Below are 27,792 nucleotides of genomic sequence, written 5' to 3'. Positions count from 1 at the left end.
ACTTTCTTTTAATTCATGGAGCTTATTTCATAATGCTGAATTAGTTAGCAAAACTGATTTTTGCCATCTCTCTTCTTTCACTGTATCAATCTCTTTTGCAGGTATGGAAGAGTGAACTATGTTCTAGCTCGGAGGCTGGAGCTATTACGGGAAGTTGGGCGACTGCAAGAGAGTTTGGGGGTCCCAGGGGATGTTTCCTATACTTGTGAAACAGCTGGCCATTTCTTCTTATATCAAGTAAGAGATTAATAAATTGTAAATGTTGCATCAGAATATTACACACCACCTTATGGGAAGTGACATGAAGTTCTTTGCATTTGGGCTGAAGAAACAATTGTGTTTCACTTAAATGCAGATAGCAGCTGAAGCTAGAGTTATGTTTCTTGTTTTTGTTGCTATTGTTTCAACTCAGTGTATGATGAGTCATAATTAGAAAGGCCAGTGTTCTTGCTTTTTTATGATTATTAGCAAGCAGTCTGCACTGAATTATCCTCTCTAGTTCTCTGCTTTGATTATAGACTTCATAGCAGTAAACCACCTTGAATTCTGAGACACATTTGAAGAACAAAATATTTTGTCTTTTGCAGGTCATCTCAGTTAAATATTGCATAACTTGTTAAAAATGTTGTTTCAATGTATTTGTAAATGTTATGAAATATATTAGCAGTGGTAACCAAAAATGAGAATTTCTATCCAAAGAGCTCCATTTGTGAGTGGCATGTGTTTCTGCATATGCACAATGGATTGCCCACTTTTCCTTCCAGTTGCATTCTTTTGTGCATGTTGAATCCCACCCTAGTGCCTCCTGACTTTCACAAGCAGCTGAGCAGAGGGGAGCACAGTGGTAACGGGAAGGAAAAGCCCAGATAGATGTATGGCATTCTGTGTGTGGCAGTGTTCCCTCTTAACAGGAATTCCCAGGTGTTAGGAACATAGGAAGCTGCCATATACTGAATCAGACCATTGGTCTATCTAGCTCAGTATTGTCTTCACAGACTGGCAGTAGCTTCTACAAGATTGCAGGCAGGAATCTCTCTCAGCCCTATCTTGGAGAAGCCAGGGAGGGAACTTGAAACCTTCTGCTCTTCCCAGAGCGGATCCATCCCCCGAGGGGAATATCTTACAGTGCTCACACTTCTAGTCTCCCATTCTTATACAACCAGGGTGGACCCTACTTAGTTAAGGGGACAAGTCATGCTTGCTACCACAAGACCAGCTCTTCTCTCCCTTTGTTGACTACAACTCCCATAATCCCCAGCCAAAGGTCACTGCAGCATCAACATCATCTGGGAATCCCTGTTAGAGGTAACACTGGTGTGTAGCCCTCTGGATCTTGGCCACAGTAAATACAGGATAGCAATATATGATACTTATGTTGTGCTGTGTTTGGTTTTTTTAGGTAATGTCTCGTTGGGAAGAATATATAAGCAAAGTGAAAGCTAAAAGCAGCAAACCTCCTGATGTTGCTGATATCTGCAGTTTGTTCCCTTTTCATCAGTACTTTGCAAATGCCCCTCAGCCCATTTTTAAAGGCAAATCTTATGATGAAGACATGGAAATCGCTGAAGGATGTTTTAGGCATATCAAGAAAATATTCACCCAGCTTGAGGTGAGGTATATAAGACCGAAATATATATGCCTTTGTTTTGTGGGATTGGGGAGCGGGTATTTTGATGCGGAAGGGTGACACGACTAAACTTACAAATGTTTTTATAAAGTCCTGTAAACTGGATCCTTTCGAGCAACAAAAAGTCTTTGGACAATAAGTTTTTAACATAAGATGAAGCAATGTCTTGGAGACATAATTATCTGAAAAAAACAGTTCATACAGAAGCTTTTGTTGCCTCCCAGTGTGTAAATTTTTAAAGAAAATTACTATAAAATGTTACATCAGTGGTGACCAATCTTATCCTTTGGCCACTGGGTAACCAAAGGATAAGCCCTGAAGAACAAGAAATGCACATCACTGGGAGATGCAGTAATATTAAAGCACATTTCATGCACATTTGCTGTTGGGAAGATATAATTAAACAAATTGGAGAGCTAGCCTGGTGTATAATTCTGTGAAACCATGAAATAATGTTGTTTGGAAATATTAAAGACCACTTGTGGATATCAAATCAACTGGAGAGAATACTTCTAAAAGCAAGGATCTCTAATTGTCGTAAATGGTTTTGGTGTACAACAAAATTAATGAAATTGACAGCAACAGAACCTCCTAAGAGGAGGTTGTTTTTTCTGAGGGTTGTTTTTTTTTGGGGGGGGGGGGTAAAGTACGGAACAATATTTAAACTTATTTGCAGTGAAAGGTTATTGTAGCATGGTTTGTTGCATATTTTTCCACACTATGCCCCTTATTTTTATATATAAGTTTGCAAAGGCCTACAGCAGTATTCTAAAGCATTGCACTTGTTTTTATTATATTTCAAATGCATTAAAAAAGAAGGGGGGGGAAGTATTCTGAAACACAGTAAAATTGATCCTGTTGCTTCTTGTGTTGAAAGAGGCCCCCAGCACTGAATTCCGCTTGTGATTAAGGATGCCTCCAAATTTCCCGAATGGAAGACACAATAAACTGCAAAAAAAGCAAATTGTGTGCACTAATTCCATAATTATAAAGACTGTATCTGAAAACACAGAAGGCAAGTGAAACAGAACTCTGGTCACAGCCTCTGGAACCCTATCCAGCCCCCACACAACATCACTCCAGTGTCTGCTACTGGTGTCTACCTTCTGTTTCTTTTTATAGTGTGAGGGACAGGGAATCCTCTTACTTTTACTCTCTCCCCCCCACCCACCCACCCCATGTAAACAGCTTTGAGAATGTTTTTGTTGAAAAGTGGTGTATACATATTCTTAAAAAATAATGACTGACATATTGTGCAGCATAACAAGGGTAGAGCAAGAGCTCCCTTCTCACAAGAAGCAACTAAACCAAAGATGTGTAGGTCTTGCTTCACAGCTCTAGATGAGCACTGGAGAGGGGAAAGCAATTTTGGCTCCCCCCCCCGCCCAAATGCCAAATAAGGAGAGAGAAGCAAAATTCACTTCCACCTCCTCTATCTGCTCAGTGCTGTAAAGCGAGCCTTGTACTCAGTAAGTCACTTCTTGCAAGGACGCAGCACTTACTCCGCCCTAGTAAGCCTGTGCAGCATGTCGGCTGATGAATCTTTTATAAGCATTAGTATTCTACATTCTTTCACTGAACTGTGGATGTCCCCTTGTTATCATAGGAATTCAGGGCATTTGAACTGCTCCGTAGTGGACTAGACAGATCCAAATACCTACTGGTGAAAGAAGCAAAGATCATTGCAATGACTTGTACACATGCTGCATTGAAACGACATGACCTAGTTGAGTTGGGTTTCAAGGTAAGGCCACAGTGATGGAAAACGCTGAGCTGAAAGATTTTCCCTGCTTTCATCTGTCCTAATGGTTCATATCTGAGGTTAATAACATCAGGGAATTTCAAAGTCTCCCCATCATCAGTCATAACAAAATTATTCTTGTCTAGTGATTAGAGACAACAAACAGGGGACAATATACATTGCTTTATCAAGACAAAACAACAACCACCCCATATCAATTCAGATTCTGTTAGCATGCCCCATGCATATTGTAAAATGTAATTGTAGGCAGCTCCTGTGGCAATTGAATTTCATTCATCAAAGGGAGATACCGATAACTCAAAAACATGATTGAAATAATAATTGTGGGTAGCATTCTATCAGATTTGAGGTGCAATTGTTGAACTTAGATCAAGACTGAATATATCCATTGTTTTAACCAAGAGCTTTATTTATGCAAATACAATATAAGAATTCTGCTACACAGAAATATTTACTCGGGGGGGAGGGAAATGCATTATGCAAATAATATTTATATTGTAGGCACATGGCATAAACGGAAACAATAACTAATAATGACCTAATTATTCCCCCTCCCACTACAACTTATGATATTTGGGTGATTAATTTTTTCCTTAAATTTCCCAGTATGACAACATCCTAATGGAAGAGGCTGCTCAAATACTGGAGATTGAAACATTTATACCACTCCTCTTACAGGTAAAAACACTGCAGTTGCTACTGAAATAAACACTACAGTTTATTTATATTATCCTTTGCTATTCAGGTTGCCTCAGTGAATAACTAAAACTTGGCCTGATTCTTCTTTCTTTTTTTAAAGCACCATAGTTTGCATGTGTCTATGAAAAGCAGAAAGCCTTATGAAGCTGTTGTAAGGCTTTCCACTTTTCAAATGCCCAAGGACATTGAAAGTGTAACCGTTGATTTGATCTCATCTGGGTTTAAGTTGGGATTCCTTGGCAGCAATCTGCTCTGTGTACAAGCCTTTTCCACAAAGAAGGAGATTCCATTCCCTACTCATTGACACGCAACTGTTGTACAAAAATGTCTGCTGCTTTAAAATGTAACAGCGGAGAAGAGTCTATTAACTTTAGCTGTCTAGGCACCTTTTTATTTTAGGGTTAGGGTTAATCTATTCTTTTCAAAGTATGGGAGTAATATTGACTATGGTGTGTTTAATGTAGCTGGAATGTACAAAGGAAGTAATAGAACAGATCCATTTTGTCATTTACAGTACAAGATTTTGTTTTTGTTCAGTGGTGGCACTACTTCTTTATAGTACTCTAACCCTAGAATCTTTCTTGTATTGAATCTTTTTTCTATTCCATCCTAGAATCCACAGGATGGGTTCAGCCGATTGAAACGGTGGATTATGATTGGGGACCATCATCAGTTGCCCCCAGTCATTAAGAACATGGCTTTTCAAAAATATTCCAACATGGAGCAGTCTCTCTTTACACGGTTTGTTCGTGTGGGAGTGCCAACGGTTGACCTGGATGCGCAAGGAAGGGCAAGAGCAAGGTAAGGCAAAAGGAAAGTGTATCTGACTTATGGGGAAAGCTCAAGGATGAAGGAGAAAAAAATCCCTACATATACTGAAATCTTCCTTAAAAACTATTTTATACAGTGGTCTCTTACCTATGGGAATTAGCCATTATCTTTTTTTTAACCCATTTCCCCCCTAGAGTGGTAGTTTCATTTAGTATTGTCATTTTCTTGACAGCTTTACACGTTCTCTTTTCAGTGTTCAGATTGTATTCTTCTAAGACTTAAGCATATAATAGGAATTAATTTTGTTCACAGTGAATAATCTATATATATATATATATATATATATATATATATATATATATATATATATATTTCTCCTGGGTGTGCCTTTAGAATGTGCGTCCTGGCAAGCCATCTGATTGGCTGTGCGCCGAGCGGCACACCCAGGAGACCAGAGGCGTGGGGGGCGCATGGCCGGGGAGGCCAGAGGAGGCAGGGGGCCCGGCTGTAGGGAAGCGGCGGCAGTGGGCCCGGCGGCCGCGCAGGCAATCGGCAGCAGCGGTGGGCATGGCTGGCGGCCGCGCAGGCAAGCGGCGGCATCGGAGGGCATGTGGGACACTGGGGCAGAAGGTGGGGGGGAGGCAGGCGGGGACACTGGGGCAGAAGGTGGGGGGGAAGGCAGGCGGAACACTGGGGCAGAAGGTGGGGGGGGGAGGCAGGCGGGACACGGGGGCAGAAGGTGGGGGGGAAGGCAGGCGGGACACGGGGGCAGAGGGTGGGGGGGAAGGCAGGCGAGACACTGGGGCAGAAGGTGGGGGGGAAGGCAAGACAAAAAAACTCCTGACCAAATACATGAAACACCAATCCCCCCAAAAAAACATCCAGATACAAAGTGCACTGATTGACAGAAAGAACTGCAAAAAGACAACAAAGACACATGGAAATATAAACAACTGAACAACCAGCCAAATTCTCACAACAAAACTCCAAGAAGAAAGTAAAACTACCACACAGAATCTCTGTGCGGGTTCAGCTAGTAGGTATTAATTTGTTCACAGTTGGACCCTTTTCAATCTGTTGTATGTTACAAAAGACTTGTGACATTTGAGAGAACTTGACTATGAAGCTTGTAATGTTGAAGTTGTTTTTTGTTATGCTTTCCAACAAAAGACTTCTCAAATCAGTTTACGTAGAAAAAAGGAATAAGATGGCTCCCTGTCCCAAAAGGGCTCGCATTCGAAAAGTTATTTAACTAATTCAGGACATTGCTATAATGAAGGAAGAGAGTGCTTTTTAAGGTACTGTCAGTGGCTTGTAAGCTGAAGGACAGGTATTCTGTGGACTCTTACTCAGGTGATACTCGGTGTTCTCAGCAAGGCAGCCTGACCTTAACCATGTATGTGGGTCTGGCAGTATTGACTGTGTAGTCAACCTGAATTCTAGTTTCAAAGCAGCCTGAAACATTCAAAGGAACAGTGTACTAGTCAAATGCCAAGTTGGTCACACTGTGCATTTCATCATGCTTTTTAAAAAAAGTGCTCTGGTAGATTCCAGTCTTCTGTCCCCTTCTTCCAGCTCCCAGCAACTTATACATGCCCTTCAGTGCTTATCTGTATCATCATCATCCTTCTCCTCCTCATGCCGTCCCTCACCGCCTCTGCTTCCAACACCTGCATCAACGAAATTGCCACACTGCCTCCGACTTGTTCTCTGTTTGCCATCTCCTGCAACATCCTAGAGCTGGATGCACCCAGCTTTCTAACAAGGATATGAGGCAGCCACACTCATAGGTCCACCCTCTCCTGTATTATCAGCACTAATTAACTTTATGCATTGCAAATACCATGTTATGCTTCCTCTTATCCCACCTTGGGAATCTAGTCCTGAGTGCCCCTGTTGGACATCAAAATTTAATTGCTTGGACAAGCTGCTTGCAGTTTGAAAGCGCTGAGATCTTTTCCACAACCTAAGGGTCTTAGTAGCACTTGCATATTTTGATATGATTGCCCTGTGCTAGTTTGACTCCCAGAACCATTCTGGACTAATAGGAATCATATCAAAATCTCCCTTTCACGGAATTTATGATGGAGTGATTCATGCGATGGTCTTAAAATTATTAAACTTGCAGCAATTTTCCAAGGAAACTTTATTTAACCTTCCGTATATAGTAGACTGAAAATTGGCTGTCTATCCCCTGTCAGCCGCCCCGCCCCCCAGCTCTTGATTGAGCAGTTATGATGTCATGTTGTGTTTACTGACATTCTGCTGAGGCAGGCAAATGGTCAGTGAATTCATATTGACACTCATTGCCATTTCTGTAAGAGCAGTGAAAGCTTTGGGGAACAGTTAGTGTAAGATATTAGGGGTTATTTGATATTTCCAGAAAGGGGATGGACAGATAAGAGGTTGGGACACAGAGCCAAGAAGATGGAGATAGCTAAATAGTTGTGGGAGGACCAAGTTACTTAATTTCAAATATTTATTTGAACTTTCTACAAGGCAGAAGGTACCTACTTTTGTAACGCTGCAATATGTAGCCAACATGTCAAAGAAGCTCTATAGTGCCTACCGACAGCATGCTATTGCTTTTCTGTGCTTAAGTGCCATGTCTTTCACAGGAGCAAGGTCACTCCCAGCACTGTCCTCACACCAAGCCCTGGTGTTTAGCGCAACTGTAGCTTGCTTAACTTCGGCCGGCAATCGTCTGGGCAATTGCCGCTAGGTTAAATGGCTCCCCTCCTGCCTGCCACCATTTCTGACAGCAAGCCGAGGGGAAGGAGCAGCTGCGCTGAGTAGAGCAGCCACTGTGCTCATGCCCCATCGCACCCTGGGATGCTGGAGGGGAAAGTCCTCCCGTTCCCAGTGTTTCCCTTCGCCTCAGTGCAGCAGAGGGGAGGATGGTGGCCACTCATCTGCCGGGGAAGGCAGGTAGGTTCCTGCCTTCCCCACAGCCCGCCCGCTGTGCCCAGCGAGGTTGTGTGCATGACCTCACTGTGGGTCAAAATCAGAAAAGATGTCAGTAAGATGAATAAGAAGAACTTAATTTTAATATGCTTTACAAAGGAAGAGGCTCAAACATCCCAAATCACACAACTGGATACATCCTTTTATGTGGGGAAGGAGAACGATTGAGAAGTGTTCAACTTTAAAGATATCTCTACTGATTAATATAGTCCAAAACCAAATTCTTAAGTAAGATTGGAGCCATATAGTTAACGTTTACTTTACTGCAGTTTACTTTTTGCACTCCTGTACAAAAGATAGCCAAGTTTATATAGAAAAATATACAAGTAAGGCCAACAGTTGAGTGGTGCGTGTGCATTTACACTACTGAGTTGTCCTGCAATAAACATGGAAGTAGCATTGGAAAGGTTTGTGGCTGTTCTGGTTGGAGGAAGAGTCATAATTTACAGTTTCTGATTATTGTTTGAATTCTTCAAGTAATTGGGTTAAATTCTACCCCAAAAGACATGCAAGTGACATTTTTAGATTTGGTCAAAAAGTAAACTTGATAATTGAGTTAGGTTTTAATCTAAGACCACCAGCATGGGAAGAATCCTAGGGGATATAGGCAACCAATTAGAAGATGAGACTCTTGCCATTTTATTTATTTATTTATATCTATGTAAACCATTTTGGGAACTTTGTTGAAAAGTAGTATATAAATATTCATTGTATTCTGTCAGGCGAAAATAATGCAGAATACCTGGATTCTTTACATAATAAGTATTATCATCTCTGGCTATAGTTCATGTGTTCAGTGTCCTAGAGAAAGTGGTATTTTCTGTCACCGTTGCTGTTTGGCTTAGTAGTAATGCAGGGATTGCAGCTTAAGAGTACTATTGGGTCTTTGGCTGCACTTGGCTCCAGGCTGTAGCAATCAGTAGAAATGCCCTTTGCCAATTATATTTAGTAGAGATACTTTAAATATTTGTCTTGCTTCAGACCTGGCCAAATCAGCTGTCATTGGAGTCTTTTGTAATCTTTAGAACAGGCTACTATGTTGGGCTGCTTATGGAATGTATTTGGGGATTCAGTTGGAATGGAAGAGGTGGAGCTGGCCTCTTTTAGGGTGAATAGATCATTGCACATTTACACCAGTGCATTGAAAACTGCACTTCCTGGCAATGTTCTTCTCAGTTCAATTCAAAGTGCTGATATTACCTATGTAGGGATCATATTTTAGGGCTATGTGTCTGAAAACTGCCTCCTCTCATGTGTCCTTGAGATTCAGTAGGGATGTTATCCCTGATGAGCAAACTATGTGCTATGACAGAAATTTAAAGTCATGCATGGAGGGTTATTCTCAGTTATAGATCTTAAGTTGTGGCATTCCCTCCCCTTGGAATCCTAACTGAGTTTGGCTTTCTTTCAGGCAATATAAAACTTGTTTGTACCAGCCAGTGATAAGAGGAAGACTAATTTTGTAACTTCTGGGTTTTTTAAAAAGTTGTATTCTACTTTTGTTCTGCTATATTTATGGTTTTGTCTTATAATTTCCCCTCACTGTTTTCCATAAAGCTTGTGCAACCTCTATAACTGGAGATATAAGAACCTGGGTAACTTGCCACATGTACAACTCTTGCCAGAATTCAGAACAGCAAATGCTGGCTTCCTTTATGACTTCCAGTTGATAAATGTAGAAGATTTCCACGGAGTAGGAGAATCTGAACCCAACCCTTATTTCTATCAGGTAACTGAACCCCATTTGTATTTTGTTTCTGTGGTTGCATTGAGCTGATTTCAATATCATGCAGTTAAACGTAGTTAACCAACAGTAAAATGTTGGTTCTATATGAAGTCCTCAAGCCTTGGAAGCATACACTCACTGCTCCCCTCCAGGAGGTGAGCCTCCAAAGCTCAGTTGTGGCATCCGAATTGTCCCATCTTGGTTTATTCTAACCAATGTTTAAAAATAAACTTTGATCTAAAACCAGGGTTTTGGAGTGGGTTTCAGGTCTAGCTTTGTCTTAGGGAATTTGGTTAGAATAAACCAAGATTGATTAGTTTGGATGTCACAACCAGTCTTAGTTTAGTTTGTAATCTTAGTCTTCTGAGGTTCATGTGGCCAAGGGAGAGGGGGACTGTGAGCTGCTGAGGTTTGGGAACTTTGCAGGAAACCAAGCTTGAACTGTGGTTCCCCATGATGTCTGAACTGTCGCATTATTATGTGTACTTTATTGTGCACTAACTGTGAAAACTGAATGCCATGCAATTTATGATTGTTACAACATCCTTAAATAAACATCAGTGTAAGAAACAAAACAAAAAATTCTGCCTGACTCACATTGTACAGAGAAAAAAATCTTTTGTAGGTTGAAGGTGGTAGAGCATGCTTGTAGTTAGTGCCAGTTGGCTGGAAGTGAGAATGTTCTGCTTGAAGCAGCTGTCATTCTGTTGACCTACTCTGGCATTAAAATAACGAATAGCATTTCTTGAAAGAAGGAGATAACTGCATTTATGCAAGTGTCTGAATTAGGATGATCACTATGAATTTTTGTACCGTGGACCAAATGATTATTGCTTTAAACTACTCTTTAGGAAGTGATCAAACTTCTGTTGAGACACTTGTGTGTATGTATATTAAACAAGCAGATTGGAAAGAGGTTCACAGACTATTTCGATTAGTGTAGTTTTGCTAAAGTGAATGGGACTGCACAGATATCCATGATATCCACATTTTCCTTGAGCAGAAAAATATGTAATGAAGATGTATCAGCAAAAGAAGGTTTACAGGAAGGGACCCAACTGCTCACTTTCTCATGATGATAGTTTTGCTCCAACATAGCTCTGTGAATATTTATTGACTATCAGATGTATAAAACTAATTCACATGCTTTCCAAAACCATTGCAGAATCTTGGTGAAGCAGAATATGTTGTTGCACTCTTCATGTACATGTGCCTGCTAGGTTACCCTGCAGAGAAGATAAGTATCTTGACAACATATAATGGGCAGAAACATCTGATTCGGGACATTATCAATCAGCGTTGTGGGAATAACCCAATGATTGGAAGACCAAACAAGGTAACATTCCAGATATACACTACATTTTTCTCCATTGTAAATCATCGTCCTAAATCATAAACTGACCAGCATCTGCTAGGAAGCATCATTATGGTACTCTTTTTTAAAAACAGAGGAATTTACTTACTGTTTTCCCTGTCACATAATGAACCTTAATAAATCAATGAAGCATGGAGATCCTAGCTGGTGAATTGTAGAAGATAGTGTAGCAAATTATAATTAGACAGCAGATTTATATGGAAATAACTCCTTGAATCACTAGTGCACAAAAGCCATATGTTTGTATTTTGAAGAAAAATATTTTCATTTCCAAGATTTGTTCAAAATAAAAAAGCCAAGAAGCAAACAAGAAGTAATAATTGTTAATTAAGTTGTTTACACTTGCTCCTCATCAACATAGTTTACAAGTAACATCAGTTAACACTAGAAAAACGGGGAAAGATGCATTTCTGAAATCACATTATTACACAAGAACAACATGAAATATATTTATTTGTACACAGATTTTAAAAATGAATATATTTGAAACAAAATGTGTGTTGTATTCTGGACATGATTAGAAAGCCCAGTTATAATAAATACATGCTTGTTATTATGCTTTTGGTGCATGTATACAGGTGAAACTCGAAAAATTAGAATATCATGCAAAAGTTCATTAATTTCAGTAATGCAAATTAAAAGGTGAAACTGATATATGAGATAGACGCATTACATGCAAAGCGAGATAAGTCAAGCCTTAATTTGTTATAATTGTGATGATCATGGCGTACAGCTCATGAGAACCCCAAATCCACAATCCCAGAAAATTAGAATATTGTGAAAAGGTTCAACAGTCTAGGCTCCAGGTGTCCCACTCCAATCAGCTAATCAATCCATAACACCTGCAAAGGGTTCCTGAGCCTTTAAATGGTCTCTCAGTCTGGTTCATTAGGAATCACAATCATGGGAAAGACTGCTGACTTGACAGTTGTGCAGAAAACCATCATTGACACCCTCCATAAGGAGGGAAAGCCTCAAAAGGTAATTGCAAAAGAAGTTGGATGTTCCCAAAGTGCTGTATCAAAGCACATCAATAGAAAGTTATGTGGAAGGGGAAAGTGTTGAAGAAAAAGGTGCACAAGCAGCAGGGATGACTGCAGCCTGGAGAGGATTGTCAGGAAAAGGCCATTCAAAAGAGTTGGGGACTTTCACAAGGAGTGGACTGAGGCTGGAGTTAGTGCATCAAGAGCCACCACACACAGACGGATCCTGGACATGGGCTTCAAATGTCGTATTCCTCTTGTCAAGCCGCTCCTGAACAACAAACAACGTCAGAAGCGTCTTACCTGGGCTCAAGAAAAAAAGAACTGGTCTGTTGCTCAGTGGTCCAAAGTCCTCTTTTCTGATGAGAGCAACTTTTGCATCTCATTTGGAAACCAAGGACCCAGAGTCTGGAGGAAGAATGGAGAGGCACACAATGCAAGATGCTTGAAGTCCAGTGTGAAGTTTCCACAGTCTGTGTTGATTTGGGGAGCCATGTCATCTGCTGGTGTTGGTCCACTGTGCTTCATTAAGTCCAGGGTCAACGCAGCCGTCTATCAGGAGATTTCGGAGCACTTCATGCTCCCTTCCGCAGACGAGCTGTATGGGGATGCTGACTTCATTTTCCAGCAGGACTTGGCACCTGCCCACACTGCCAAAAGTACCAAAACCTGGTTCCATGACCATGGGATTACTGTGCTTGATTGGCCAGCAAACTCGCCTGACCTGAACCCCATAGAGAATCTATGGGGCATTGCCAAGAGAAGGATGAGAGACATGAGACCAAACAATGCAGAATTGCTGAAGGCCGCTAATGAAGCATCCTGGTCTTCCATAACACCTCAGCAGTGCCACAGGCTGATAGCATCCATGCCACGCCGCATTGAGGCAGTAATTGCTGCAAAAGGGGCCCAAACCAAGTACTGAATACATATGCATGCTTATACTTTTCAGAGGTCCGATATTGTTCTATTTACAATCCTTGTTTTATTGGTTTCATGTAATATTTCACCTGTATCCTATGACTAGAATATATGGAGACCAGTGGACTTGAATAACAAATATTTACAAACACAATTCCCAGATAAACTGCATTTGCTGTTACCTCAAAATCCCAATTATTTAGACATGATGTTAGATACTCTGGCTCTACCAATAATGAGTTGCTTATAGCACAATCCTATGTGTGTTTACTTGAAAGCAAGTCCTATTGTGTTCATACCAGGAAAATGTGTGTAGGATTCATTTGCATAATATCTCAGCACTATTTCGCCACAGAAAGTTGATTAACAATTAATATGAGATTTGTTTAGTGCAGTTATATTCAAAGCCAGGGAAAATTGGGCATTCCTAAATCTTATTAGAACAAATAGATAGATAAAGTTTATTATGGTCATAGACCAGTTAAATTAGAAGAAATATGGCTTAAGAGCATCTCTGTGGGTTTTAGTCATTTAGACTTTCCATTGAAAGCAGTCAGGATGATGTCTTATGAGAACGATCCAATCAGCCTTTTGAGGCATTTTAGAAAGGCTGATGGAGGTGTACTAAAGCACATAATCAGGAGGAGCCATATCCCAACAGTAGAGTATATACTGTGCATGCAGAGGGCCCCAAATTCCTAGCATCTCTGGTTGAAACAGTGGAGGGCCACTGCCTGTCATTGCAGACATTACTGAGCCAGATGGGCCAATATAAGGCTAATATTTATATAAGGCAGATTCAGAGGTGCATATTTTTTCTGAAAGCAGCCCTTATGCTAGATAAGCAACCACTTTCTGAACATCGCCAATTTCCAGAACATTTGGTCAAGTAGAGCAGCCAGTTCACAGTAGCTTAATCTTGTTCCTAACCATAAACTTTCAGGATTTTCAGCCTGAAAGTGTGCATTACTTCATAGTTATTTTTTCAAATATTCCTTTAAAATCTCCATTGTGATACCCATGAATTAATGCTCTTCCATTTTTCTGCTAGGTGACAACAGTGGACAGGTTTCAAGGTCAGCAAAATGATTATATCATCCTTTCACTTGTGCGCACAAAAGCAGTTGGACATTTGAGGTATGTAATAAAGGATCCTTGAGAGGATTCAGTCTTCCAGTGGGTGTAGCACTGTTGTGTGGAAAATTGACGTAGAGCTCATGGAAATCCTGTCTTTCCCTCAGCCGCTCAGAATGGATATATATTTTTATTTATCATATTTTTCTGTTGCCTGATATGTACATCTCTAGGCAGTGTACAGAATTAAAAATATTTAGAAGTCACAAATTTAAATACATGACAATAAAAACAATCAAATAAAATAGTTATTAAACCAAGTTTTTAAAATTATTAAAATTCTAATTAAAAACCTGAGAAAACAAGAGTCTTGAGGGTCTTCCTGAAAACAAACAGAGAAGGAGATGCTCTTATTTCAGCAGAGAGCATATTCCAAAGCCCTGGGGCAGCCACAGAGAAAGCCCTGAGTTTACACCAAATGAGTTGGTGGCAACCGTAACTGAACCTCACCAGAAGATTGTAACAGGTGGCAGGGATTGTGACAAAGGAGGCACTCTCTCAAATAGCCTAGAGCCAAACCATTAAGGGCTTTATAGGTAATAACCAGCTCTTTGTATTTCACCTGGAAACTTATTGGCAGCCAGTGCAGTTCTTGTTATGTGGTCCCTTAGTGTTGTCCCAGAGACCAATCTGGCTGCCACATTCTGTACCAATTGTAGTTTCTGGACTACGTACAAAGGCAACCCCACATAGAGTGTATTGCATTACTCAAACCTGAAGGTCATTCACCTCAAACCTATAAGGTCATTTGCCTCTAGAAATGGACGTAGATGACGTATCAACCAAAGCTGATAAAGAGCGCTCCTGGCCACCGCCTCAACCTGAAAAACCAGGGAGAGCTTTGGGTCCAGGAGCACTCCCAAGCTACGTACCTGATCTTTCAGAGAAAGTGTAACCCCATCCAGAACAAGCGGATCTAAACCATCTTTCGGGTCCCGGCCTCCCACAGTCAGTACCTCTGTCTTATTTGGATTCAACTTCAGTTTGTTATCCTTCATCCAGCCCATTACTGCTTCCAGGCAGGCATTTAGGGAAGATATGCCATTTCCTGATGAGGTCAGCATGGAGAAGTAGATCTGGGTGTCATCAACATATTGATAACACCCAGCACCAAATCTTCTGATTATCTCTCCCAGTGGTTTCACGTAGGCAGTAAGATGGGTTTTTAGGAGGTTCTGGGTACACCTCCCCATCCAGGCCTCCCTGGATTGTTCATAAGGTAAACAGAGCTCTGTTCATCCTGTTGGTATCTTCTACACTTGAGCACTTGCACCTGCAGTAGGACTGGATCATGCCCCCAAAACCTTTAAAGCTGTAGTTTAACTACTTGGGTTTTCTTTTTCCATGTGCACTTCTAATTTGTCTGACTAAATGTTATAACATGCTGACACAACAAAGACTGTATTGAAATAAATTCAACACAATTCCGTTGTTGGATTTTTAGCTGTCTTTAATAGCCACTTGTCTGTTGAATTAAATCTCCAGCTATAATGTATTGCTACAGGTTTCACTGTTGTAAAGCAGTGACTGTCAGTACTTTGACCATTTCAACCACTTATTAAATAGTTCTGAGAGGGAAACTTTCATCTAAGTGGTCTCTTTATTCTTCATATGAGTTCTGCTTGCCTCTTTCATCTTTGAACAGATGAAGACTAAAGCCCTCCACCCAAACCTCAGTTGGTGGTCACTGGGTGTCATCAACTTTAATTTGTCTTTATCAGTGAATGTGGTGAAAACTGATACAGCTATATCATCTACATACAGCACACACGCTTTTTACTATTGTTTTTTCTACTAGATGTATAGGAATTTCCAAAAAATGCATAAAATGCTGAGGAATGGTTTTTACCGGCTTGTAGTAGAAAGCAACTGTGAGGGAAGTAGCATGTATGAGAGAGAGTATGCATAGGCTCCAGCTTTTGTGGGAGGAGTTTCAGGGACAGAGGGATGGGTGGGTGAAGAGCTAGGATTCCTCCCACTACTTCTGTCCTGAAAATCAGCCCCTCCCCAACCCCTTTGCAACAGACAGGGTTCCCAAATTTTTGTTGGTCACAGAATATGTAGTTCCAGCCTCAGAGTTTCTACATAGAATGGTTTGGCAACTTTGGCTAGTTGTTGAACTTCCATCATCCTCAGCTACAGTTTATTTGAACCATATTTTTTGAAGATCATCTGCATGCACAAGAAACAGCTGCAGAGATGAGGTGAGAGGCCAGATTCCAGAGACCTGCACAGATAGACAGATAATCACTCACTGATTATCTGTTGCAAAGTGGTGAAAACCATGAACACAGAACTTAGAATCAAGTCAAGTAACTAGCTAGAATATTATTTTTGTTGAAAATGTACACATGACCACAAACCAGAGTGGTGATGCGATTAGAAAGTATGTCTTAAATATTTTTTCACTAACAATACTAGCACATATACGATAAATGTTTACCACCAGTGTTGCACATGTCGGGTATTAACTTTTGCAAGGGTGATTGTTCATCCAGCATCTTAGTGATATGTAAATAATGGTAATATTACTGCTATATATGAGGTTATCATGCTCCTAGATTTGCACATACATGACTTGTCCATCTCTTTTCTAAAATAGGTAATTGTAATAACTGGGTATCGGAGCCTCCAGCTGTCATAAGCAAAAGGGTCCCTGCCCCCAAATATCCTGCTCCCAAATATGGGGTGGAGTGGATTAGACATTTTGAGCAGTTGAAGGAGACCCAGAAAAAATATTTCAAAGTTGTGAATGCATCAGAGAAATCTGTAGTCCAAGGACTTATTAAAGATGTTGTGTAACATTGGCTCCTGTGGTTTTGTGCATATACCTGCCCCCTTTATCTTATTTCAAAAACGTTAATTGATGAATAGCAGTAACTGCTGCATTCAAAAGGAGGAAACATGTACCTCTGGAAGTAGTTTTCAATTTTGTGTGAATGTAAGATGATTCTTTTTATATAGATGTTCCAGTGATAAAGTAGTATAGTTGATTTTAACAGTATGCCTGTTTCATTTTTACTGTTTGAAGGGATGTTCGGCGCTTGGTTGTTGCTATGTCAAGAGCCAGACTTGGGCTTTATATATTTGCAAGAGTTTCACTTTTCCAGAACTGCTTTGAGCTGACTCCAGCTTTCAGCCAGCTCACTGCTCGTCCTCTTCAACTGCATATAATCCCCACCGAATATTTTCCAACAGTTCGGCAGGTATGCATAACTGTCTTGATTTAAATATATTGGGCATGTATCTGTTTAGCAATGTCTGAAGCCTGCATTACAGTCATAATGGCCTTTAAAGCAGTTTATAATAAAAACCAGATTTGTGGGTGGATTCATTGCCCTCACAATGACTGCTCTAGAATACTAGTGCTGTCAGTGGTACCAAAGAGTGGTATCATTGGACTCCTGGCTCTGCTTCCCAGAAAGATGGTGGCAAAGGGAGGTGTTGAGAGTCCTCTCTCCTGCTGTAAGCAACGCTCACTTGCTAACCATAAGCAAGCCCATGGAATGGAGAGATTTTGTTTGCTTCTTCTGAAACGACAGTTGTACCGTGCGGGGGTGGGACGAGTGATGTACAAAATCCTCTTCCCAGTCCTCTTGCTGGTGTCATTGCTGACTGTGGTATAAAAGCAGAAGGAGTCCTTCCCCTTCTTTCTCTCTTAAGGACATGGTTTTCAGTGGTTGGATGATTCTTTCATCTGAATGCAGGGCCGACCTGTTAATGAGTTGTGGTGAAGCAGCAGATTGGACAAGGTGGCGCTGCAGCCACCGCCATCACCCCACTGCACCGCCCTCCCTGGCTGCCCTGCTGCTGCTGATTTTCCCATTCTTCCTCCTTTTTGAAAAGGCAGGATATGGGGAATGCAGCAGCAGACAGTGCAAGGCCACACATCGCCTTGCTCAGTTCCCCACTCCTTGCCATTCCAAGGAGATGAGGGAACAGCAACCAAGAGTGACAGTGGTACCTGCTACCTGCCACCACTACAGGGTAAAGAAGAAGTGAATGGGGTGTTGTAGAGGGAGAGAGTCCAGTGCAGAGAAGGGGCTGTGGGTTTGAAGAGGTGAGAAAAGGGGTCCAGGTTGTGGAGGGGCCAGAGCGGAAGAAGGGTCCATTTGGGCGAGTGAGGGCTCCTCCTCCATGACACACTTTGCCTGACACAGGGAATGGGCTTGGGGAGGAAGAGAGAGGAGAAAAAGTGACTGTCTGGGTGCGGGGGCACTGTTCCTTCTAAGGCATGCGCACAAGCGCGCAGTCACGTGTTGTTTTAATGTTCGCTCAGTTAATTTTAGATCCCGCTCAGATTGAATCAGGAAGGCCCCCTCTGAATACATGTGTGTGCACACACTACCTTCATACTGCCGCCCAGAACAAAACTCATTCTGCACACAGATGGAAAAAATGAGAGAGAACACTGGTGGGGGGAAGTGACAAAAATTCCTCCTGGCATGCTTTATGCACCACGAATATGGGGGTGAGCATGGTGGCTCACCAGTCCACCTTGGATGTCAGTGAGGCTTGGGCTAGACCTCTCTAAATGTACAAGTTTGCTTGTGCAACTCTTTTTAATAACTGTTTTTACTCTCTCCCTCACAGAATGGAGAACATCCATCCCACCAAGTACACATAATAAAGAATATGCCTCAGATGGCCAACTTTGTGTACAACATGTACATGCATATGATTCAAAGTACACGTCAGTACAGACAGGTAAGGAGCACTGAGAAATTATATATCTGTTTAAAATGTTTAGAGCATATCTACTCATTAATTATCTTGGATATCAAACTTATATGGACTGGAGAATTAATGCCATACGTCCAGTTTACTATTGCACTATCATAATGCTGTTGCACAATTGCAAAGATGTCGCACTATGACCTTGTGCAAAGAAAGGAATGTCTGGTGCAGACTAGTCCTTGTGCTAGCAGAAGATGTTGACACGCACAATGCCTTGTGCAGCCTTGCATGTCTTGGAGAGACTTAGTACCCCACTAACTGAGCAAAGAGGCACCTTTTTAATGTTGTGATTCTCATTATTTAGCAGGGGGGGAGTCATTGGCCCTATCCATCCCCAGCACAGTACCTCCAGTGACTTTTGCTGGTGCATATCTTACATTTCTTTGGGGACAGGGATCCATCTTATTTACTTATTTATTATTTCTCTATATAAACCACTTTGGAAACTTTTGTTGAAAAGCAGTATATAAATATTTGTTGTTGAAGATCTTCCTCTAGCCCTGAGCCACTTTTGGAAGGCTGGTATAGAAATCAAATAAATAAATAAATAGCCAGCTATGCAGCATTGTGGGACACTGCAACTTCACACAACTCTAAATCTTTGACATATAAAGTTTCCCTTGGAATTAATGGAAGCGCTTGATGCCTGAGATCATCCTATTACAGGGGAAATGGTTTGTGCAAATTGGCTGTAGCGCTCTACTTGAACAGGCTTGCGGATGTGAATGGGGACTGCAGTGACTGAACACTCTAAAGAGCTAGCTGTGCGCCTATTTTACTCTCAGCACTAGCTAACTTCAGTTATTCAGGGACTGCCTAACCTGGCTGGGGGTGGGTGGGTCAGGTCTGGTCCATAGATCATTCCCACAGACATCAGAAAAAACTCAATAGTACTGGTAAGTTATTTTTAACATCATATTAGTCCATACTTACAAAAAGGATTGAATGACAGTAATCATGCATAGACTTAAAAATGTACCAGCTGCATCACAGAAGGAGCCCCAGTTTGTATCCGGCAGCATGAAATGCATCTTTTGCCAAGGACAAAGGAATCCCTAATTTGAGAGATTCATCTTTTCTGAATGCCTATAATTACTCTCCCGAACAGAGTGCTTTTGGCCACATATTACGACAGCCAAATGTAGTAATTTCAAAGTTTGTGTATCATTTCCCCACTTGGCTAATGTAACATCAGATTTTTCCATGGGTGTCAGAAACACGAGTTAATATCAGATGTAATTAGATTGAAATTTCATCCTACAATTCTCCTGTGAAAGAGAGCTCCCTTGAAACACCAAAATGGAATGATGTTGGAGATACAGAAAAGGCTTTCTCCTGTCAGTCTTACTGTGATATCCCTCTTTTTCTGCAAGAGGGAGGAAAGTGAGAAGAGGAAGGCATGAAACAGTTATTGTCTTTTATTGGATCAGGCTCTCTTAAGAAATTCAGTGAACTTTTCAGCTGAATGTTTAATCCTTTATTCCAAATGGAATAAAGTCTTGTTCAAATGTTACATCCCTTTCTTCCATTAACAATGAGTTGAGAATCAGTTCTTAGGCTTGTATATAAATCGAATCCAAGGAGAGCTCATCAACAGAGCAGTTTACTTGGCACCATCTTGGCTCCTTCCCCAGTTCAGATGATTGAACTGGGAAGGGAAGAAGTATTTGAGACAGAAGTCTGCCTACAATCTCTGTGTGTTGAAATGGGGGAGTAGGTAATATCCAAAGGAGCTCACAGTGGTGGGACTCCTGCAGAAGGGGCATAATTCAGTAGGGTTAATCATTCAGGCCATTTTGTTCTCAAAATGTGATGATAATTATATCAATTAAACATTAATGTTTTATCATTCACACCCACTTTTATCCCACCCAATAGGCTTGCTTTTTTGCCATTTTGTTTTCCACAGTTCCATGAATCACCTCATTTGTAGCCAGCCTGCTTGGAGTTGCTATCTCCTCCTTCTGGAATTTCACATTAAATAATTCTTTTAAGGCTACCATATAAATTCTTGGTAACAATTATAAGTGAGCTGGCTATAGGGAGCTGCAGAGAAGCACAACCTGATTTAGCAATCAAGTATATTTGGTGGCTGGAAACACTGGGTTGTATCCAAACTAGCACAAGTGGAAGGAAATTTTCCATTCCTAGCGGATCCTTCCCACAACAGTCCCCTGTGTCACTGACAACCCCCCCGCCCCGCCGCCACACACACACCCTTCAGGAGAGTATGTGGTATAGCAGACCACAAGGAAAGGGGAGAAATCTGCTGAAATTGGGCAGAGGCACCTTGCACAAGTGGGAATTCCCAAGAATATTCTATTTTGCAATTTGAAACGTCACTCTTTGTTCTTTGGATCCAACCCTTTGTGTGCAGCTGTGACTCTCTCCTATTGAAAGAAATTATCATGAATTCTTCTATTTTCTTACTAGCAGGATTTATTGCCCCCTCCAGCACTTGTTGAAGAAAGTGAAACACTTCAGTCTCAGGAAAGTGAAACACTTCAGTCTCAGGAAAGTGAAATACGTCACAGCCAGGAAACTGAAATGGAAACAGAAAGTGAGATCAAAGCCACACCTGCAGAGACTGTGGAAGAGAAAGTGCTGGATGAGAAACAAAAGGCAACTGAGGAAGAAGAGGAGCATCGGAGAATGCCTGAACATCCTGGAAGAGATAGTGATAGTGAAGACAGTGAAACAGAGGAGGACACTGAGAAATGAACTATCTTAAGTGGCTATGAAAAGATAGCCATGCTGTGTATATCCACTCAGTGCATTAGTGGGCCAAACAAACAGAAGTAACAATACTAAATATTGGTATTGATTTTCTGTAGCTAATGAACCATTGGTGTGGATATTATCGAAGGACTGAAGACAGAGTTGTAACTCACGTTTTTACTTTGTTATGTATTTAGTAAAACATTTTTACAATTGCTTAGTGTCCCTTTTATACTGTAAACACTTGAGAGGAGGTTCCATTTTTAGTGTATTTTCGTTAAGGAAAGTAAGTTTATGAGATCACCCAGGGATATATGTGTGTGTGTGTGTCTCCTTCTGTCCATCCCTATCAACTTTGCAATGCATGGACTGATTTGGACCACATTTGGTATAGTTGTAGGGACACATAGGAACACCACAACAGCGTAGTTTGTGATGATGTCATCACAAACTGGATTGCTGGCCTATGTGAGGAGAGCTGGTCTTGAAGCATGAATTGTTCCCTTTGCTAAGCAGGGTCCACCCTGGCTTGCATCTGAATGGGAGACTACAGGTGAACATGGTAAGATATTCCCCTCAGGGGATGGGAAGACACTCTGGTAAGAGCATCTGCATGCAGAAGGTTCCAAGCACCCTCCCTGGCATCTCCAAGATAGGGGCTGAGAGAGATTCCTGTCTGCAACCTTGGAGAAGCAGCTGCCAGTCTGTGTAGACAATACTGAGCTAGATGGTCTGACTCGGTATAAGGTGGTTTCCTATGTTCCATCCCAGTTCAAAATGGTGGATGCATTAACATTTGAGGCACAAATGGGATAACTTGTGAACTGTTGAACCAATTTGGACCAAATTTAGTAAGCTGGTAGTGACACATAGGGAAACTTTAACAGCGTAGTTTGTGATGATGTCATCCACCCCACTTCAATATGGTGGCTGTGTGAACCTTTGAGGCATAGGTGAACTAACTTGTGAAAATGGTAATTATTGAATAAGATTATACTGAAAGGAAAATAGGCAGATTAGTTCTTACCAGAATCTCTTGTTTCAAAACAGGACATTCATACTGAAAATGTTACATATTTCCGAACTATTGCATAAAAAGAAAGTACTGCTGACAAGCTGCTCTGCGAAGCATGTAGCATAAAAGAAACTGGATAATAACTTAAATTAGTCTTTACCATCCTCTCCAACTTTCCTCAGTGATTTAGGTCCATGTTTTTAGCAGAGACTCAAGTATTTGTCTAAGTCCTAGTCTTCTCAAATATTATACCTCGTTGTACAACCATTTCTGGACTGCACCATTTCAGACTACAGGTTACAGGGTCACATGTTTGAATGTTCCTTAGCGGTGGGGGGTGTTATTTTTTTAAAAAGCATTATTCCCTGCAACACTAGTATGTTGGGGAGAGGACTAGCCTAAGAACTCTTATTCCTAATATCCCATTTTCTATGGACAAAGGAATCATTTCTTTGGAAAAGCATTCAGTCATCATCCTGCACCTGTAAAAAAGAGAGAAAGAGAGCATGCAATGTTTATTCTGGCCTTTATTAATGATGTATTATGCAAACAAAAATGAAAAGAAAACACAATCTAATGCTGCCTCTTCAAATTAATTTGTCTTGATTCAGCATCTCATATACTCATGTGGGATTTAGGACTCTGGCAAGTACAGAGTTCTGCAAAGCTTTGGCTTGCAGCCTTTAAAGGAGAAAAAAATAATTTACCTTTCATTCTGATTTCATAAGCAATTCACAAGCTATCATCCATATAAACCTGCAACATATTGCAACATAGAGTAGTGAATCCTACTACAGTAGTGGTGTGGAAAGGAAAGATTATTCCATCGAGTCAGTGTTGGCTCCTGGCGACCATGAGCCATATGGTTTTCTTGGTAGACTACTGGAGTGGTTCACCATTGCCTTCTCCCGCGCAGTATGAGATGATGCCTTTCAGCAACTTCCTTTATCGCTGCTGCCTAATATAGGAGTTTCCCATATTCTGGGAAAAACACCAGCAGGGATTCGAACCAACAGCCTCCTGCTCTCTAGGCAGGTTGCTTCCCTGCTGCACCATTAGGTGGCTCACCAATAGTGGCAAGCTACCAGAATAATGCCCTAGAATAGCTTCCATGTACATCATCTTATACACATGCAGGTTTATAATTGACAATAGACAACTTGGAAGATAATTCCAAGAGCCTCTGGATGGGGCGGTTTATAAATGTAATAAATAGATTTGAATGGCTCTAAATCCGTTGGAGCCACCTATTGGTGCAGTGGGAAATGACTTGATTAGCAAACCAGAGGTTGCTGGTTTGAATCCCCGCTAGTATGTTTCCCAGTAGGGGTGTGCACAGAACCGCCAACTGCGGTCTGGCACTGGGGTGGGGGGTAGCTTTAAGAGCGGCGGGAGGGTTTACTTACCCCTCCCGCCGCTTTCCCGCTCTGGCGCCGTAATCTTAAGAGTAATTGGGGCGGCAGGATACCTCCCTGCTACCCCTTCCCTGAGGTTGCCAAAAAACCTCCCAGGAGTGCTTTGCGCGTACGTCACAGAGACATCGTGCGCGCACTTCACGTCTCTGTGACGTGCGCGCGCGCAAAGCACTCCTGGGAGGTTTTTTGGCAACATCGGGGAAGGGGCGGCTGGGAGGTATCCTGCCGCCCCAATTACTCTTATGGCGCCAGAGCGGGAAAGCGGCGGGAGGGGTAAATAAACCCTCCTGTCGCTCTTAAAGCTACCCCCCACCCCGAACTGAACCACCCCGGTCCGGACCGATCCGGAGGCTTTTTCAATGGCCTCCGGACCGGTCTGGGCCCATCCCTATTTCCCAGACTATGGGGAACACCTATATTGGACAACAGCGATACAGGAAGATGCTGAAAGGCATCATCTCATACAGTGCAGGAGACGGCAATGGTAAACCCCTCCTGTATTCTACCAAAGAAAACCACATGGCTCTGTGGTCGCCAGGAGTCAACACTGACTCGATGGCACACTTTTCCTTTAAATCCAATGGGCAAGGAGAATGGTTCAAAGTTAGGCATCAATCAAGTTTCACATTCTTTGCAGTATACATGTAAATTGCCAACAGAATTTCTTTGTAAAAAATACAGAGCATTAAAAGAATATTAAATATTGAAGTTATATTTTGTTAGTCTTACCTCTGATAGCGTAATTTGCTTGCAATTTTATGTCAATAAAAACTGCTGCTGCAGCAGAATATTTCCTCACAGCATCAGATATAGGATAAAGACTTCTGTTAATGAGAATCCATTTTATTCTCAGACCCTTTTGTTCTGTACATGATGAAATATCTGCATCTGTTATTTGAATTTACATTCATGAATTTCTTGAGAAATGTGTGACTTTCTGTCATGCTGGACAATATCAAAGATTTTTAACCTGTCGCTGAGAGAGCCCTAATGGTGCAGTGCCTGGAGTGTGGGTGATACCATTTCATAAACTAACATTCATATGCTTAATCAGGGATGAATAGTACAAGGCCTTCAGGCAACATGTGACCAGCTCAGCAAAGGATCGGCTGCTTTCTAACCTATTTTCTAAAAATATTCTGGTATCTAATAACTTATTTCTCTGTGTTTTAATACATCCAAACACTGGCAGAAACAGCTGCTGGTAGTTCTGTGTATTTAATGAAGCAACTTGAGCTATTTTTGCTCACAAGCTTTAACATGGTGCCAGCATAACAGTTTCAAGAAGTGTGCATAGCCCAAATGAGTACAACTGGTTCAAGGTTTACAAAACCATTTTGCAGTAGGGCTGCCTCTGTCATTGGACAGGTTCTGTGATTCATCTGGGGCCACATAAGCTAGGGGTGGGAACTGTGGCCATGAGCTATTTGTCACTGGCAGGACAGGAACAAGTTGTGGAGCACATGAAATTGCCAATGGAGGCTGCTGGAAAATGAGAGTTTGGCAATTTTTAAAAAAATATTCCCATTTCTTAGCTGTTATCGTTTACTGTAAACAGCATCCGAAGAGGGGCCCAAAGTTTAAAAGCAGAAGTGGGCTATATATTCTGCCACACCATGATATTTGGATCATTGTGAACTATATAACATGTAGGTGGAGAGCTTTCTAATAAAAGTCTTGGCACTTCAATCCATACCGGAGATAAATGTGACAGGGTCTGCCTATTTATCGTCTATACATTCCTGAATTACCAGGCTGCAATGTTACAGTAGTCCTGTTATGCGTCATGAGGCGCTTCAGTATCCTGCTGCTTAAATTTGACATCGCTCTGCTGTCAGAACTATTTTTAGGTTGATTGTCTGGAACATGGAATGTTTATTCATTTCTGTAAAGAGAAAGGACTGGCATGTGCGAGTGCTGCTGCTTCCTACTTCTAATACTGTGCTAGTGCCAGGACAAGCTTAATCTATAATAAACTTTCCTTACATTTTGTGTAACAGAAATTAATATTAGAATTATGTTGGTATGGGATGCCAAAATTATGAGAGGTTTTAAAATAATATATACATAAACATTCCCAAGTTTCCATCTCGCTGTGAGGAACCGGAACCAGCAATGTGGGCAAATGTGGCTTCCACATTCCATTGGTGTCCCTGATTTGCACCCCTTCATTCTGTAAAGGAGAGTCCGGGTTGCCTCTACTTAGATGGCTTTTCACAACTCCAGGATTTAAACTAGCTTTAAGGTTCTTAGTAAGCTAAGGAGTGTCAAAACCTGCCCAGTCTGGTGAGATCTCTGAAGACATCCTGACGACCAATTGAACTTACCAAATCGCTTTCATGATTCTGTATCATATTTCATTTGGGCATACATTAAGCAATGATCTCCGTTTAGTTGTGTGTTTATGTGTTTTGATTTGTTTGATAAAAGTTGTTACAGGCTGCGCACACATACAGTAGATTATAACTACTGCACTCCCATGATCCACCCCTATCAGTATGAGCCACATCTGTCAGGTTTATTTCCTCCAGAGTTCTCTTTACTGACTTCTGCTTGACCTTTGACAGAGCAGCAGCCTTAGTTTTATGATCCCAGTGCAGCTTGTGTAACTTGCAGCTGGCTGAAAATGAGGCAACTGGGAAAGTGGTTTGATCACTGTTCACTCTCTTCCTGACCCTTCAAAGAGAAGTCAATTTGTCACAGTGGGAGGAATTGACCTTTAAATTGCTGCCGTGATGCATTATGTCCTGAAAAAGTACAACCAGGTTGACAATAACCTCTGCCTTTTTCTTAGAGGGACAGCCAGCTATAATACTTACCTTCCAGCTAATCACTTGCATTGTTCTTGAACTCTAGACATTCAGTTATTAGACAGTAAAGGACCTAAACTGAAAGAATGTTTTAGATCTTAATATTCAGAATATCCTGTTCTGAATCTTCAGCTTATCCTTGATTTATTATTTTTTTAGTACTGTATATACTATGCCTTTATCTCTTCTTCATTATAAACTCAGGTCCAATTTCATTGGTGAGCAATTTGTCCTAAATTACTCCCTACTCATACAACATTCACCCACTGGCATCCTGTCAGCCTAAACTATGCAATAAAAGGAGGCGTTGAGGACAGCTGCTGCTTGTGACTCATCTCTTCTCCCAGTCTTACTATAAAATACATTACTATAAATTTTAGCTGAAGCAAGTAAGTTTCTTGATGCAGGATTAGCAAAAAGGGGCAGTGGAACTCAACACATTATGGGTTGCTTCTTATGGGCATACAAATGTGCTTTCAGTTTTCACTGCATGTCTACATTTTTTTTTTTAAGCTGGTGGTATTTCAAATTCATGTTCACATACACACTTGAATATGGAATATATCCCGCTGCTGCCTTAACGTGTTTCACTCAAGAAAATGAGGTTGACAAGCTTGGCCCCAAAATTGTCCACCTCACTGCCCTCAAGATAACTGTACACATAAACACACGCACACCCCTCCACATCCTGGTGGTTCTGTAGTTACCTTACCCTTATGATAACTTGCCTCACAGGGGGTTGGCTTTCCTATGTCATTTTAAAATTGAATGGTGGGGTACCAAAGTCATACTTCACCTAAGGTACTGAAAACTACTGGGCCAGTCCTGCCTCTTCTGTTTCTGAAAACTAGGCCATAGATTGGGATTTCATACCTCTTGGAGCCCTCTTTGTGTCTCTTGATGCCCCTGCAGGGGCGTAACTATAATAGGGGAAGGGGAGACAGTTGTCTGGGGTCCACTGCCTTGCCCCCCCCCAGAGGCAAGTCACATGACTGATTCCCCCAGCCACACCTTCCTTCAGTTGTATTCATCCTCCGAAATTGATGTGAGTGTTAAGACCTGGAGCTACCGAACAGCATGTCTTTCTCTAGTACCATTAAATGACTTGCATCGTCCACAATTTACAAAACCTTTT

The 27,792-nt window shown here is 41.4% G+C and overlaps 1 protein-coding gene across 2 annotated transcripts in view; it reads left to right on the top strand.

The window, feature by feature from the left end:
* Nucleotides 1-21,632, top strand: part of AQR (aquarius intron-binding spliceosomal factor) — an 88,062-nt gene extending 66,430 nt beyond the window's left edge. The window contains exons 25-35 of one of the 2 annotated variants that reach the window (XM_053273402.1): nucleotides 102-237; nucleotides 1,400-1,609; nucleotides 3,234-3,371; nucleotides 3,996-4,067; nucleotides 4,702-4,889; nucleotides 9,381-9,552; nucleotides 10,715-10,885; nucleotides 13,880-13,965; nucleotides 16,994-17,168; nucleotides 18,556-18,669; nucleotides 21,136-21,632. In XM_053273402.1, the coding sequence (XP_053129377.1) occupies nucleotides 102-237; nucleotides 1,400-1,609; nucleotides 3,234-3,371; nucleotides 3,996-4,067; nucleotides 4,702-4,889; nucleotides 9,381-9,552; nucleotides 10,715-10,885; nucleotides 13,880-13,965; nucleotides 16,994-17,168; nucleotides 18,556-18,669; nucleotides 21,136-21,420 (1,747 nt within the window). In that variant the 3' untranslated portion in view covers nucleotides 21,421-21,632. Of the gene's footprint in view, nucleotides 1-101; nucleotides 238-1,399; nucleotides 1,610-3,233; nucleotides 3,372-3,995; nucleotides 4,068-4,701; nucleotides 4,890-9,380; nucleotides 9,553-10,714; nucleotides 10,886-13,879; nucleotides 13,966-16,993; nucleotides 17,169-18,555; nucleotides 18,670-21,132 lie in introns of both variants that reach the window. The other variant, XM_053273393.1, reaches the window with a different exon arrangement.
* Nucleotides 21,633-27,792: the final 6,160 nt, after the last annotated feature.

Source organism: Hemicordylus capensis, chromosome 1 (genome assembly GCF_027244095.1).
Source record: "Hemicordylus capensis ecotype Gifberg chromosome 1, rHemCap1.1.pri, whole genome shotgun sequence".
Classification (NCBI taxonomy): domain Eukaryota; kingdom Metazoa; phylum Chordata; class Lepidosauria; order Squamata; family Cordylidae; genus Hemicordylus; species Hemicordylus capensis.
Note: the sequence above shows the minus strand (reverse complement) of the source record. Positions and strands in the feature narration are given on the sequence as shown.